General features: G+C 47.2%; 1 protein-coding gene across 1 annotated transcript in view; it reads left to right on the top strand.

Moving 5' to 3' along the window:
• The window catches only part of LOC124121060 (protein NEDD1-like), a 31,439-nt gene extending 17,589 nt beyond the window's left edge, over window positions 1-13,850 (top strand). The window contains exons 11-15 of the mRNA XM_046484013.2: window positions 435-562; window positions 2,145-2,259; window positions 3,973-4,295; window positions 5,746-5,910; window positions 13,116-13,850. Of these exons, the coding sequence (XP_046339969.1) occupies window positions 435-562; window positions 2,145-2,259; window positions 3,973-4,295; window positions 5,746-5,910; window positions 13,116-13,220 (836 nt within the window). The 3' untranslated portion in view covers window positions 13,221-13,850. The remainder of the gene's footprint in view (window positions 1-434; window positions 563-2,144; window positions 2,260-3,972; window positions 4,296-5,745; window positions 5,911-13,115) is intronic.
• Window positions 13,851-14,369: the final 519 nt, after the last annotated feature.

Genomic DNA, 14,369 nt, shown 5'->3' with positions numbered 1-14,369 from the left:
CAACTCGTTGTCAACAGATATTGTCCAAATCTTTTAATCAAGGTGCTCCCATGATTTGATGCACTTCATGTTTTATCACAATATAGATCTTGATTGTCGATCAAATTGTCTTGTCTGGGCGCCGCCATTTTGTTTGATGCAAATGCAAGTGGTGCAAGGTGGAATCTGATTGGTCCATAGGAGAGGCATAGAAGGGACATCACTCGTAACAGCCACTGGTGGCGCTACGATCGAGCCCAGCAATTCCAGCTTAATTCAGCAAGCGTGGAAACTGGACTTTTAGTCAGTTAACTCTCTTGCCTCGGGAAGATGCTAATAAACATGACACCCCATTTCATCTCACCTACCTAGTATAGATTTTCTGATTGTATGCTTAAGATGTTCACATGTGCATTTACAGAAATGCAACAAGTTTATGATGGGGATGTTTTCAGGTGTGTTCTCACCCATATCTAATAACCTTGGACTCAGCAATGCCAGTGATACATCCATGCCACGGAGACAAAACTTCAATGAACGAGGACTTAGTCCCCTTGTGCACAGTCCAATGTTTCATGGCCAGGTAAATTTACATTTGATTTTTGCCAGAGCATGAGCCAGTTTAGATTTCAGGGCAGAGTGGGTCCTCTGTACCTCAGTCTAGATGTGAGAACTGACTAAACTCGGAATTATGCAGGTACAATGTGTGGTGAATTGTATGTCATTGTACATGTACTGGTGTGTTGCTCATGCTATCAACCTTTATTTTGTCTTGTTAAGACTTTGACATCGAGTCTGCATTTATTTGGGGGGGGAGAGAAAGTATTACGTTTATATCCATCTGTCATTTTTCAACCCCAATCATCGGGCTGTTTAATTTTCCAGATCTTGTACCAAGGGCAGGCAACTCGAACTTGCATTCCCCAAAATGGAAAGTGCAAATTACACATGATGCACGATATCGCTTTCTCCAGGTTATGTGTGTGTTTGGGTGTCCCATGATTGCTGTCCCCAGCATCTATTTTGATGGAATATTCCTAAGAGCAGCATAAAAACCAAAACACAATCATTTAATTTCATTACTTGGGAAGATGTGGTAGCCAAGTACTTAAAGTGCCTGTTCATCACGCCAATGGCCTGTGTTCAATTCCCCACATGAGTGACATGTTTGAAGCCCATCATGGATGGTGTCCCTAGCAGTGCTAGTGCTGGAATACTGCTAAAAGCAGCCAAAAAAACAAAACACTCACTGACACATTTTATAACTTGGGTGCAATGGGGTAGCCTAGTGGTTAAAGTGCCTGTTCATCACGCCAATGGCCTGTGTTCAATTCCCCACATGAGTGACATGTTTGAAGCCCATCATGGATGGTGTCCCTAGCAGTGCTAGTGCTGGAATACTGCTAAAAGCAGCCAAAAAAACAAAACACTCACTGACACATTTTATAACTTGGGTGCAATGGGGTAGCCTAGTGGTTAAAGTGCCTGTTCATCACGCCAATGGCCTGTGTTCAATTCCCCACATGAGTGACATGTTTGAAGCCCATCATGGATGGTGTCCCTAGCAGTGCTAGTGCTGGAATACTGCTAAAAGCAGCCAAAAAAACAAAACACTCACTGACACATTTTATAACTTGGGTGCAATGGGGTAGCCTAGTGGTTAAAGTGCCTGTTCATCACGCCAATGGCCTGTGTTCAATTCCCCACATGAGTGACATGTTTGAAGCCCATCATGGATGGTGTCCCTAGCAGTGCTAGTGCTGGAATACTGCTAAAAGCAGCCAAAAAAACAAAACACTCACTGACACATTTTATAACTTGGGTGCAATGGGGTAGCCTAGTGGTTCAGGTGTATAACCTGGCAGAATCCCCACAAGGGATCTGCCACCCAAGAAGACCCGGGATAGAATAGGTCTTCAGTAACCCATGCTTGCCATAAAAGGCAACTAGTCAGGTAGTCAGACTCACTGACTTTGTTAATGAAATGTTATTGTATGGCAATAGCGTGGATCGATGCTCATGATGTCAATTACTGGAATGTCTGGTCCAGACGCCATCATATAGCTGGAATATTGCTGAGTGCGGCGTTAAACAACAACAAATAAACAAACAAACACTGTCATCTCATGTGCTCTCTCATGGTTGTTCCACTGTGTATCTTCCAGGGTCTGTCAATGTCGTCTGATGGCATGCCAATGATGAACATGAGGTATCAGACCCATCTGGCCCAGGATGATGGTAACTATGGCAACCATAGAGCCATGCCCAATGGACACACAGGTAAATCTTGACTCATACAATCATCGTGTGTAACCATCACTTGGCTTCTGCTATGAGTCTTGTTAATTAATTTCCTTGTTAGCTGTAAGAATGGTCTATCTGTAGGTCTTTTGAAAGACTTTCAGCGTGTACAGTTGCTGTGCTGATTTCAAACAAAAATCCTGGTTCAGTTCTCGAATTTAGGAACAATTTTAGGTTTTCAGTTGGAATATAGCTGGGATATTACCCAAAGCTATGGCTTTTGGCTGTAGTTAAACACAATATTGTCTTTCCACTGCAATAGATACACCTGTGAGCATGAAGTTTTTTTCGTTTGTTTGTTTCTTGTTTAACGTCACACTCAGCAATATTCCAGCTATATGACAGAGGACTGTAAATAATCGAGTCTGTACCAGACAATCCAGTGGTTGAGCATCATTTTACATCATTTTACATAATTGGGATATGATGACATGCATCATCAACCAAGTCACTGAACCTGACCTCCTGATCCCATTGGTTGCCTCTTACAAAGAACATGGGTTGCTGATGATCAATTCCAACCCGGATCTTCTCGGATGCGAGGCATGAGGACAGAGTTGACTTGTATATTCAACTTCTCTAGTCTTTCAACGTGTTCCATGTGACATTCCAGGCCGCAAAGTTTAAACTTTTACCAAGTAGCCATATGGCTACAAGCATTTTTTCCCAGGTATCCAGTGGTAAAATCAAAATGTCAAGACAATATTGTAGGTGGCCAAAAGCATTTGAAATGATCTTTTATGACATAACTGTTACAATATGTACAAGTCATAGCACTAGTCTTGGAATTGTGTAATAGTGGAAACTGTACTTGATTTTTGTTATTTGTGACTTGAACAATGATGCAATTTATGTTACTAGATTATATAGGTATATCATTGATTACCCAATGAGCATTGTCAACTAAAATAAAATACTAATTACATTATGTATTTGTGTTCATTGTCTACTTTAGGAGGAATTACCAAGACCAGCTGTTATTTATTTTGGGGTGTACATATGGGTAGCAATAGAATTTAGTCGCCACAAGATATTTTTCAAGGTAGTCATTTGACTACCTCTGAATTTTAAACAGTAGACAAATTGAAATTTAGGTTGCATTGGCGACCATTTAAGTCACAACTTTGAGGCCTGCATTCGCAATGGAAACAATATAAGAAAGAATTGATACGACAGCTTTCAAAATGCTACTTAAAGATATTGTACATATGTAGGGAATCCAGGGCAGAGCAACCAGTAGGGTTGTTGTTTAATGATTAACAAGAGGGTTACAGTGCGTGACAGGGCTGTGACACTATGGTGTGCCCAGGATTGATTACTTACTGGCTGCATGCGTGAAGATACGGGGTAGAATAGGTCTTCAGCAACCCATGCTTGCCATAAAAGGCGACTATGCTTGTCGTAAAAGGCAACTCACAGGATCGGGTGGTCAGGCTCACTGACTTGGTTGATGCATGTCATCGATCCCAATTGCGTGGATCGATGTTCATGATGTAAATCACTGGACTGTCTGGCCCAGACTCGATTATTTACAGACCGCCGACATATAGCTGGAATATTGCTGAGTGCGGCGTAAAACAACAAACCAAACCAAAAGTTACTGGCTGCTTTAATAGGGTGTATCTTGCTGATACTTGCCCACTCAGTCCCAGTGTTGATAATCAGCCCCAAATGTATGTGTTGTTATTCCAGAGTTTGACTCACCAACTCGGCGGAAGCACTCCCCCAAAGGTATCTGTGCGTCTCCCAGCCTGCCATCTGTCCACCTGCCTATACAGTCCAGCGCTGACGGTGCTGAGGGGGACGTGACCGACGGCAGGGGGAGCTGCAACACCAGCAGTGACAGCCCCCGCAGCGGGCGGGCCAGTAGCCGGGCGGACACGCGTCTCCCCTCCCCCTCCCATGGCAGTCCCACTAACACACAGCAGCTGCGCCACCTGGTGAAGGAAGCTGTCAAGGACTACTCGGAGCAGATGCAGGGGGAGTTGAAGGCCATGTTCAGGAAGGCGACTCAGGTGATTGCAGGCAGTCATAGGTCCCCAGAACTGCCTCCATAGTCTAGTTGGTGGTTTCATCCGTTGGGATCACACAAAAAGAGGCTCAAAGATTCTAGCTGGGTCTCAGCATTAAAGGGATGAAAAAAGGGACAAGCCGGCTTGGAGTCAGTGTAATGTTTCTGAGCGTGGTATCCATGTTAAACTGCGGTTTGGTATCTGAATGACCTAGCACCATAAAACCAGTATAAGTTGGGACAAGTACAAGCATCCACAGACACTCACACACTAATGTGTGCACATTACTATATAAGTGCAAGTATCTTGAACGTTCCGTTAAACCTCATTTCACATCACATCACATCACATCACATCACATCACATCACATCACCGCGACCCACCCCACCTCACCTCACCTCACCTCACCTTACCTTACCCCCACCTCACCTCACCTCACCTCACCTCACCTCACCAATGGGACGGAATGTAAAGACCTTGGGTCATAGCACCCTGGTTCAATATTGCATTGACAATTGTTCATGCATAGTAATAATTATCAAGGACAAGTTGATAAAGCTAGTTCAGTCATAAAAAATATTTAAGAAAGTCTTTTCATTTTGCTCCATTCAGAAGGTCTGTTTCTATTTCAATTTGAAAATTTAATCATGTTCATATGTAGGATCCATGGGTGGCCCAGTGGGCCAGGCACACAAATCACTGTGCAGAGTAATGTCCCTTAGGCCCTAAATCATGTGTTCAAGTCCCAGATTCCCTGGTTATGTTTCTTTGTTTATCAACACCAAACACTGCATGTGGGTTTCAGCAAAATGGTAAAAAAAGTTTTCTCCCACATGAAGCTGACATGCTGTGATATGACTGAAATACTGTTTAAAGCACCATTGAGCCAAAATCGTTCAATCACTCATGAGTAGGGTAAGAGTAGACAGGATACCAGTGGAATTGTGTGATTTGTGCTGGCAATGATATGGTTGATAGAGAACAACAACTTTTTAAAATTCTCAAATTTGAGCTTTTGAATTTACATTATTCGACACACAAAAGTCCATTTGCACTTGCTATTGGTCAAGTAAACTTCTTAAAGAATAAGGGGCGGTCGGGTAGTCTAGTGGTTAAAGCGTTCGCTCGTCACGCCGAAGACCCGGGTTCGAATCCCGACATGGGTACAATGTGTGAAGCCCATTTCTGGTGTCCCCTGCCGTGATATTGCTGGAATATTGCTAAAAGCGGCGTAAAACCATACTCACTCACTCACTCTTAAAGAATAATACCTCGTACTAAAACTATATTGATGACCAAAATTCTTAATAAATGCATAGAATTTGACTCAGAGGAGGAATGGAGTGGCACGTCTACTGTAATACAGACCTTGCATGTCGATATGTTGCCATGGTTACTGTTTTAGTTGTTGCTGCCAGGTTAGTTGTTAGCATCATCCATCATTTTACACAGAGCCCAAGGAGTGAGAGTGGCCCAGCAGCATCAGAAACCAGTGTATTCCAGACTGAGTTCATCCGGAACCTCATCCGTGAAGCTCTGGAGGAGTTCCGGGAGGACATCCACCGAGACCTCCAGCTTGTTCATCTGGAGATGCTCCGCCAGTTTCAGTTTCAGCAGGTGAGTTATCTCCCTTTGTTTGCTATCATTGTCTAACTAGTTCCATCAAGACCTGCAGCTTGTTCCTCTCGAGTTCTCCACCCGTTTCGGTTTCTGCAGGTCAGTTATCTCCCTTTGTTTGCTGTCAAGCAGCATTGTATAAACTAATGTTGACTGCTACCGTGTACGAAGATTGTCTTGAGAATTTATGAATATTCCCTTCACTATTTTTTAAGAAATGGAATTTCTTCTCATGTTCTTCTCCTTAGTTGTGATAATAGGCTAGGAGGGAACAATAACAATTTTTCTCAGGCAGTGCCTTCTGAAAAACAGGTCAGTTTTAAACAAATGTCATACGAAATTTTCTTATTTTGTTGAAGTCAGAAATAGCTTTGAAGATTGCCTTGAGTATTTGTGAATATTCCCTTCGCTATATTACATTAAGTAATACGTTACCACTGTTATACCGAGGCTGTTGTCTCCCACAACTGCTGCTATAGCGAAATCTACCACAGAGATCTCAATTACCTCATGCAGCACGTGTGTAGCCACCTAGCTGCCATGTGACACCCTTCACTCTTGTCTCCTTCGTCTGCTTAGCAAGACGTGTTTTCTCCTGCTGAAGCGTTCCTGGAAGATTTGGTGATATTTATTATAGTTTATTCTCTAATAAACTGTGCTTTTATGGGGCGTTGCGGTAGCTACGCTTGGTTATAATTTTCCCGCCAAACGGAAAATTTTTCCCGCCCTTTTTTTCTCTATACTTGCAGGGTTCGCGTATGCACGTTGTGTTTTACGTTTCCCCTGTTCTTGTATGTTTTGGGGGTTAACATAACTTATTTCTTTAATAAAAGTTATATGTGTATGTTATATGTTCACATTGCTCGTTTATTTTCTTGTGAAAATGCTCGTTTGTGAATCGTTGTGGTGCGTGCGTTGTAACCATGTTTTGTTCTTTGTTTATAGCAAACAATGTCTGACATGGATATGTCCCCAGTATCCACCCCCTCTACCCCTGCTCCTCGGAGTTGTGGGGTGTGCAGAAAGTTTTTGTCATCCCGGGATCCCCACGATCGTTGCCCGCGGTGCAGGGTTCCTTGCGGGGACACCCGGTGTACCCTGTGCGAAGGTCTGGGGCCTGCGGAGTTTGAGCGGTACCGGCTGTACGTACAGTCCGTCTCCACCCCTGTGGTGGCCGGTTCGTCCGGTCGGGGTCCCCGTGCGGGTACCACCTCCTCGGCTGCGGCGGATCCCCTTGCGGCCCTCGGGCTGTCTGGGGCTTCCGTCGCCGCATTATTGTCGAAACTTGTGGACTCCAAGCTGGCGGCCTTATCGCAAGATAGGCCGCTGGCTGTTCCGTCCCCGGCCTCTTCGGTGGCCGCGGGTTCGGACGCGGGGTCCACCGGTACGGCGGCGGCTGCCGTGGTTACCGGTCCTTCCCCCGAACCGTTGCTTCCGCTATCGGTTAAGGACCGCGTTGCCATGGTGTATGACCTCTTCGAGGACATGCCAAAGCCCCTGCCGATACCGCGGGGAATCCACGGTTCCGTGGGTTCCTCCGAGGTATACGACGAGACGTCCGACAAGGCTTTCCCGGCATCAACCTTGCTGCGCGGGATTAAGCCTTCTTTGGAGAAGGCCTTCACGGCTGCCTCCGGTCGGGGTCTCCCGTTACCTCCCCCGTCGTGGAGAAAAGGGTCTTTCCCAGTACATGACCTTGCCTTTCCCGAGGCTGGTCCTTCTGCGGAAGCCCATGTGGAGCGTTTGGGGGTCCGTGCCCCACCGGTTGCCACGGTACCACAAGGTACCTTGCAACAGCTGGACACCCTCGCTCGACACTCCATGCTGGCAATGTCTCACGGAGACACATACCTGGCTGCAGCGGCCAGTCTGGTCGAAGGTTCTCCCACGGACCGAGACCAGCGCATTTACAACTGCTTGCTCGGTTTGAATGCTTCCCTGGAGTACGTTGCCGGGGCTTCGGCCTTTGTTTCCGGCACGTGCCATTTTCTTCGGCGCCAGTCGTATCTGGTTGCTTCAGGGTTGGACGCTGCTAATCAGGAGGTGCTCCTTTCGCAGCCTTGGTCTGCTCGGACCCTGTTTAATAACAAGATCCCTGGGGTTCTGAAGGAACAACAGGCCGCTGTGTCTGCCGAGGCCTCTCGGCACACACTGGATCTTGTGGGGTCCTTGCATAGGCGCCTGGGTGCCGCTCCGAAGCGGAGCGCGCCCCAGGATGCTGCGTCCGGCAGGCCTAAGGGGTCGGGTCCTTCTTCCTCCGGGAAGAAGCCCCGCTCTGAGGGCTCCGGTAAGGGTTCTCAGCAGCCCTTTCGCGGGAAGAAGGGGAACTGGGGGAAGCCCAAGTCGTCTAAGGACGGCAAGGGCCCCTCCAGGTGACTCTCATTGGAGGGGTTCGTATGCCGACAGCGCCAACTTCGGTTGGCCCGTAGGCGAACCCGAGTCACTTGGCCCTGGACAGTTGCGCCTGCCGCAGCCCGTCCGGCCCCCCTCTCTTTCCCCAGTGGGAGCCAGACTCCAGACTTACTGGGAGAATTGGGAACAAGTGTTCGACGACCCGTGGGTGGTCAACACGATTCGGTACGGCTATCGGCTCGATCTCATAGCGAATCCGCCGCTCACCGTTGCCCCGTCGGCAGGTTTCTATTCGGAAACCGATCTTCCCTTCCTCGCCGATGCCATCGGCAGGTTGGTGGAGAAGAGGGCAGTTCGGGAGTTAGCTCTACCAGAAATAACACCGGGGTTTTACTCCAGGATATTTCTCGTTCCCAAGAAGGACAGTGCCGAACTCAGAATGATTCACAACTTGAAATCGTTCAACGAGTTCTACCTGCGCAAACCGCCCAAGTTCAGAATGTTGAGCTTGACGGACCTGAAAGCACTGATCATGCCGGCCGACTGGCTAGCTTCGATCGACCTGAAGGATGCTTATCTGCATGTTCCGATTCACTCGGATCATCAGAAGTATCTCAGGTTTGTCTTTCAAGGCAGGCACTACGAGTGGGTTGTACTCCCATTCGGTCTTTCATCCGCTCCCTGGCTGTTCACCCGGTTAACCACCCCCATAGTGGGGTTCCTCCACCGGAGGGGTGTCCGGTACTTCGCGTACCTGGACGACTCGCTAGTAGCAAATCGAATGTCGGACACCCTGTCACGCCATCTCGTTTTCGCACGTCGGCTCTTGGAGCAATTGGGGTGGATTGTCAATCTCCCCAAGAGCGAGTTAACCCCTTCTCAGAACTTGCAGTTCATCGGAGGTCGGTTCAACACGGTGTCCCATCGCCTATTTGTCCCCCCAGACCGGTGGCACAAAATTCAGGCGATGATTGCCAAAGTCTTAGCGGTGCAACAGACTGTTCACTTTTGGGAACAGCTGTTAGGGCTACTTGTATCAGCCCAGGACTGCACCGAACGGGGTCGTCTCCAACTCCGCCCGCTGCAACGGTTTTTAATCCAGTTGTTAGCAACGGAGGTGAACAGTGCGACCGTCGCCCTCCCGGATCGGCTCCGACCGCATCTGGAGTGGTGGACGCTCCCTTACAATGTCTTATCAGGAGTCTCTATGCGGCCCTACCGGGCCACGTTGAACCTGTATACAGACGCCTCTCTAGTGGGCTGGGGCGCCCATCTAGAGGGGGAGGTGAGCTCGGGGCTGTGGTGCGTAGACGAACTAGGTCTTCACATCAATTGTCTCGAGTTCAAGGCAGTGATCAACGCAGTCAATCACTGGAAGCATCGTCTCGTCGACGCCCGGCTCATGCTGGCGACCGACAACACGACGGTAGTGTCCTATGTGAACAAACTGGGGGGAACCCACAGTCACTCGCTACTCGATCTCACGTTCGAGTTTTACGCTCTGGTGGACAGTGTCCCGTGCCAGATACGCGCCCGTCACATCCCAGGTGTGCGGAACGTACTGGCCGATGCTCTATCGAGGCCTCAGGATCCGAGCCCCACAGAGTGGATGCTGAACCCAGTGGTGTTTCAGTGGCTGTGCGAACGTTTGGGTCGTCCGATGGTCGACCTGTTCGCAACACGGTTCAACAATCAACTCCCGTTGTTTGTATCACCAGTCCCGGACCCGAGGGCCATCGATCACGATGCTCTCGCGTTAGACTGGACGGGCTTGGACGCTTATGCTTACCCGCCGACAGCGTTGATACCACACATTCTAAGCCGGCTTCGAGGAGTTCGCTGTCGAATGTTACTGATCGCGCCCATGTGGCCGAACAGATCGTGGTACCCCGACTTGCTGACCCAGGTCACGCAGTCGCCACTCCCACTGCCTGTGAGACCGGATCTCTTGATCCACCCTCACACCCGTCAGCTTCATCCAAACGCAGGGCAGTTCAATCTGCACGCGTGGATGTTGTCACCGAGCGTCTGAGGAGTAAAGGTTTTTCTCGCCGGGCGTCTCGGGCATACGTTAGTATGCATCGTGATTCTACCCAGAAGGTGTATAATGCACGTTGGGTTATTTTCACGAAGTGGTGTTGTAAACATCACATTCATTCGCCAGATAAGGTATCTGTGCAGGATATTGCTCGTTTCATGTCTCACTTGCGAGAGACCCGGAAACTCTCCGGGGGTTCCATTGCCAACTATGTCTCGTCCGTTGCTACGGTACGGGACGTTGCTATGGGTACCAGTCTCTCCAAAGAGCCGGTGATACGGGGTATTATCAAGGGTTTCAAACAGCACGATCTTAAGAAGGGCCGCCTTCGGGCACCGGCCTGGGATCTTTCCCTAGTGTTGCAATCACTCACGGAAGCTCCGTATGAACCCTTGCATAGTGCTTCGTTCCGGCATGTGACTTGGAAAACAGCATTTCTCCTCTCCTTTGCCACGGCGGCACGTGTATCCGAAATTCATGCACTCGATGTCGCCAAGGTACGATTCGATAGGGGTGACGAAGGAGCGGTCCGCCTGGGCCTGCTCATGGGCTTCGTCGCCAAGAATCAGAGAGTTGGGCAAACGGAGAGAGAATTCACTGTAAGATCCCTCAAAGAAATATTACATCCTGCTGATACTGAGGACAGAGCGCTGTGTCCGGTTAGGGCCCTTAAGTATTATCTTAAGGCTTCGAATGAACGTAGACAAGGGCGTGACCGTCTGTTCATATCGTGTAACCCTAATCGCACGGTTGACATAACTCGCAACTCGATTGCGTTGTGGCTTCGTTCTGTCATCAATCTGGCGTACCGGTCTCGGGGGTTACCGGTAGCGGGGTCAAACCCGCACGAGATCAGGGCGCTAGCGGCAACATTTGCCCTACACTCGAATATCTCTGTTCACAGAATATTACGAGGTTGTTACTGGCGTTCTGACTCGGTTTTTGCCAATCATTACCTCAGAAAGGTTTCTGATGAAGACGTGGAGGGGGTGCACCGTCTTGGGCCGCTGATCGCGGCACAAGCGGTCATCTAGGGGGTGTGTCCAGCGCAATTCCAAACTCCGCAGTCGTCAGTCCTTGCACGGTGGTCAATCTGGGTCGTCTCCAATGTTCCCACGCCGTGGGTACAGGAGTGGGGGTCCTGCAAACCAGCGCACTCACACCACAGGTGAGGCGGCTTTTTGTGTGTTTTGTCCTTATTTGTATTTTGACAATTATGCATTTAATTGTCTGTCGTGTATTCCAACCTTGCGATACATGCTTACGAATACTGGAATTAGGTCACGCGCCTAATGCATACTTTAAGTAGGCTTGCTCTGGGATATACGGTCTGAAGGAAATTAATTTCCCTCTTTTCGACTGTTTAACCTGATCTAAGATTTAGCTCACGCGGATACAGTGTTCTCATCCGCTGCGGCGATGAAATACCTATCCAGTGGGGCCGTTTGGAGTCACCAATCGTTTTGGCATTGACGATTGAGCCTTACGGTATGCGCTTGACAGTGCTTTGGTATTCCTATAGGGTAACGCCTAGCTAGGTGCATGCGCATCGAGTGCTTCCGCCTTGGTGTTTACTTCCGCTGGTCGGAAGGAACGCTAGCAGTCAGGATTCGGGTTGTAGGTGCTCCCCACCGCCTACTGTGGTAGTCAGCCTCGGTATAACAGTGGTAACGTATTACTTAATGTAATTTGTAGAATTTTCCTATTCGGAATATTCTATAAGTAATACGTTACCACTGGGCTGCTGCCCGCCCGTCCGTCCCCCGAGCACTTGCTCTCGCAGGAGACAAGAGTGAAGGGTGTCACATGGCAGCTAGGTGGCTACGCACGTGCTGCATGAGGTAATTGAGATCTCTGTGGTAGATTTCGCTATAGCAGCAGTTGTGGGAGACAACAGCCTCGGTATAACAGTGGTAACGTATTACTTATAGAATATTCCGAATAGGAAAATTCTACAATTTTATAAGAAATGGATTTTTATGAAATATTTACAAAATTTTGTTATTTTGTTAAACTGAGAAATAGCTTTGTGTTGATAATTATTGCGGTAGTTAATTAATGATGGATGGTAATGGAGCATGCTTACAAACCTATAGATATGTTGTACCCAAAATGTTACTTGTTATTTGTTCAACCTTTATGACACATCATTTAGGATTGATCGATGCTGATTTTCTTATTAGAGTTGGGTCAACAAAAAACCTGTCACTAGCGACTCAAGGGCGGGCAACTCTATTTTATCGCAGTATCACTGTTTTGTGGTGTGATAGGTGTGGAATATGTCCTCCCTGTTTTGGATTTTGCATAATCAGTATCCATCGACCTAACTTGGGTCAAGGGACATCGTCAGGGTGTGGATTACAAGATTTACCGATACCGCGATAATATGTCAGATGGGTGCAAGGTTCATACAGCCTTAAAAAGCCCTAGAATTTTAAGATCCTCTTCAAAAGTCTTGGTTTTTTGTGTCAATCTTGAAAAGCCTTGAAAATGAGCAAACTACCTTGAAAAACCTTGAAAATCAGCAAACTACCTTGAAAAACCTTGAATTTGTTCAAAGTGACATATACTGATGTGCATACTGCTTTTTGGTCTTACAACTAATATATAGTATGCTGAATTTAAAACAAATATTGACAGACTAAGGCTAATAGCCCAACTGCAAAAGCCTTGACAATGACAGTTAAAAATCCTTGAAAGGGCCTTGAATTTTAGTGTTCAACAACTGTATGAACCTTTTTTTTTAATATATCTTTTTACACAGGTGAGACTCATTACACTACCTGATGGTAAAGTATTATGTGGCTTGTTTTAGACGGAGGTGCTTGCCATGTTGGAGCATCACTCGGTGAATCAGGACCTGGTAGCTGAAGTTGAAAGACTGAGAGAAGAGAACAGAAGATTAAAGAAAAACTTTTGAGAAGACCTGTGTCCTATGTAAAGTGCCAGACACCATTGTTAAGATTTACAGAACTGTTGATCTGAATGTAAGGTGCCAAACGGTTGTCCTCTGTATTCAGTGATCTGCTTACCTTCAGTCTTCATATATTGAACAAACAAAGGAGAAAGACTATGAGATGGGATTGTCTGGTTTGAACACACATTGAAAAGAACAGGAAAACAGCTTCCTACTTGTCATATGAAGTGGTCCTCGAACCTGGCCTTCAGTCTTATTTAGGCTGGATCTTGGTCTGATGAAAACTAGACACTACCAAGGAACAGGTACTTCCCATGCAAAACAGACCGTGATATAGGTATAGGTGGAGATGCGCTCTTCACTCCTTCGCTATGTGCTAGGCTGGAAGTCTTGTCATAGTACCATTAGTTGGTGCGGAGTACTGTAACAGGTACATAAACATCATGTTGTATGGCTGAAGTAGCTCTCTTCACTCCAGATTCTTCTCGGCCATCAGCTTGCTTCTGGGACGACATATCGCCTAAGTATATCCTCGCCACCTTGATTATACCAAGTGAACAGAGATTCTGGAAATGGTGATTAATGCCAAGCTTTGGAGTATGTGACTAGCGACAGGCTACTGGATCCGCTCCCTGTGTTTGGCCAGGAACCTGAGAGGCCCAAAAGAAGGCTATGTGGGTTCTATTGAGGGTTCAATGACCCGAGGTGCTAGGCAATATGATGCTCTGTTCATGTGATATATGTGTCTTCCGCTCTCAGCCTTAAATGTTCAATGTATTCAAATAGTGCCTGATCAGAAAAATGTTATTTTGTAACAGTTTGTCTTCTTCAATAGACTTCCACAGACTATTCTTAATGTTATGATGATGGACAGAGATTGACCTGCAGATTGTCATTGTCGATTGCTGAATTTGATCAAATTGTTGAAATTGACTCGAGCAAGACTGTTACCAAAGTGGAGCATGTTTAAGGGGTATTGACGGTTTACTCATGGACAAGATCAGCTACAGTTGCAGAAGTGGAGTACCGCAATGATTACCTCTGTGACAAACTAAGATGGTCTGCGAGAATCTCAACAAACACGATAGTAAAGCAGAGAAGCCTTCTGGGCGATAATTTGAAAACTGAGTTGTCAGTGTGGTGCCTCATTGA

Source organism: Haliotis rufescens, unplaced genomic scaffold (genome assembly GCF_023055435.1).
Source record: "Haliotis rufescens isolate VD_foot unplaced genomic scaffold, xgHalRufe1.0.p SCAF_16, whole genome shotgun sequence".
Taxonomy (NCBI): Eukaryota; Metazoa; Mollusca; class Gastropoda; order Lepetellida; family Haliotidae; genus Haliotis; species Haliotis rufescens.
This window is presented reverse-complemented; position numbering and strand designations above follow the sequence as displayed.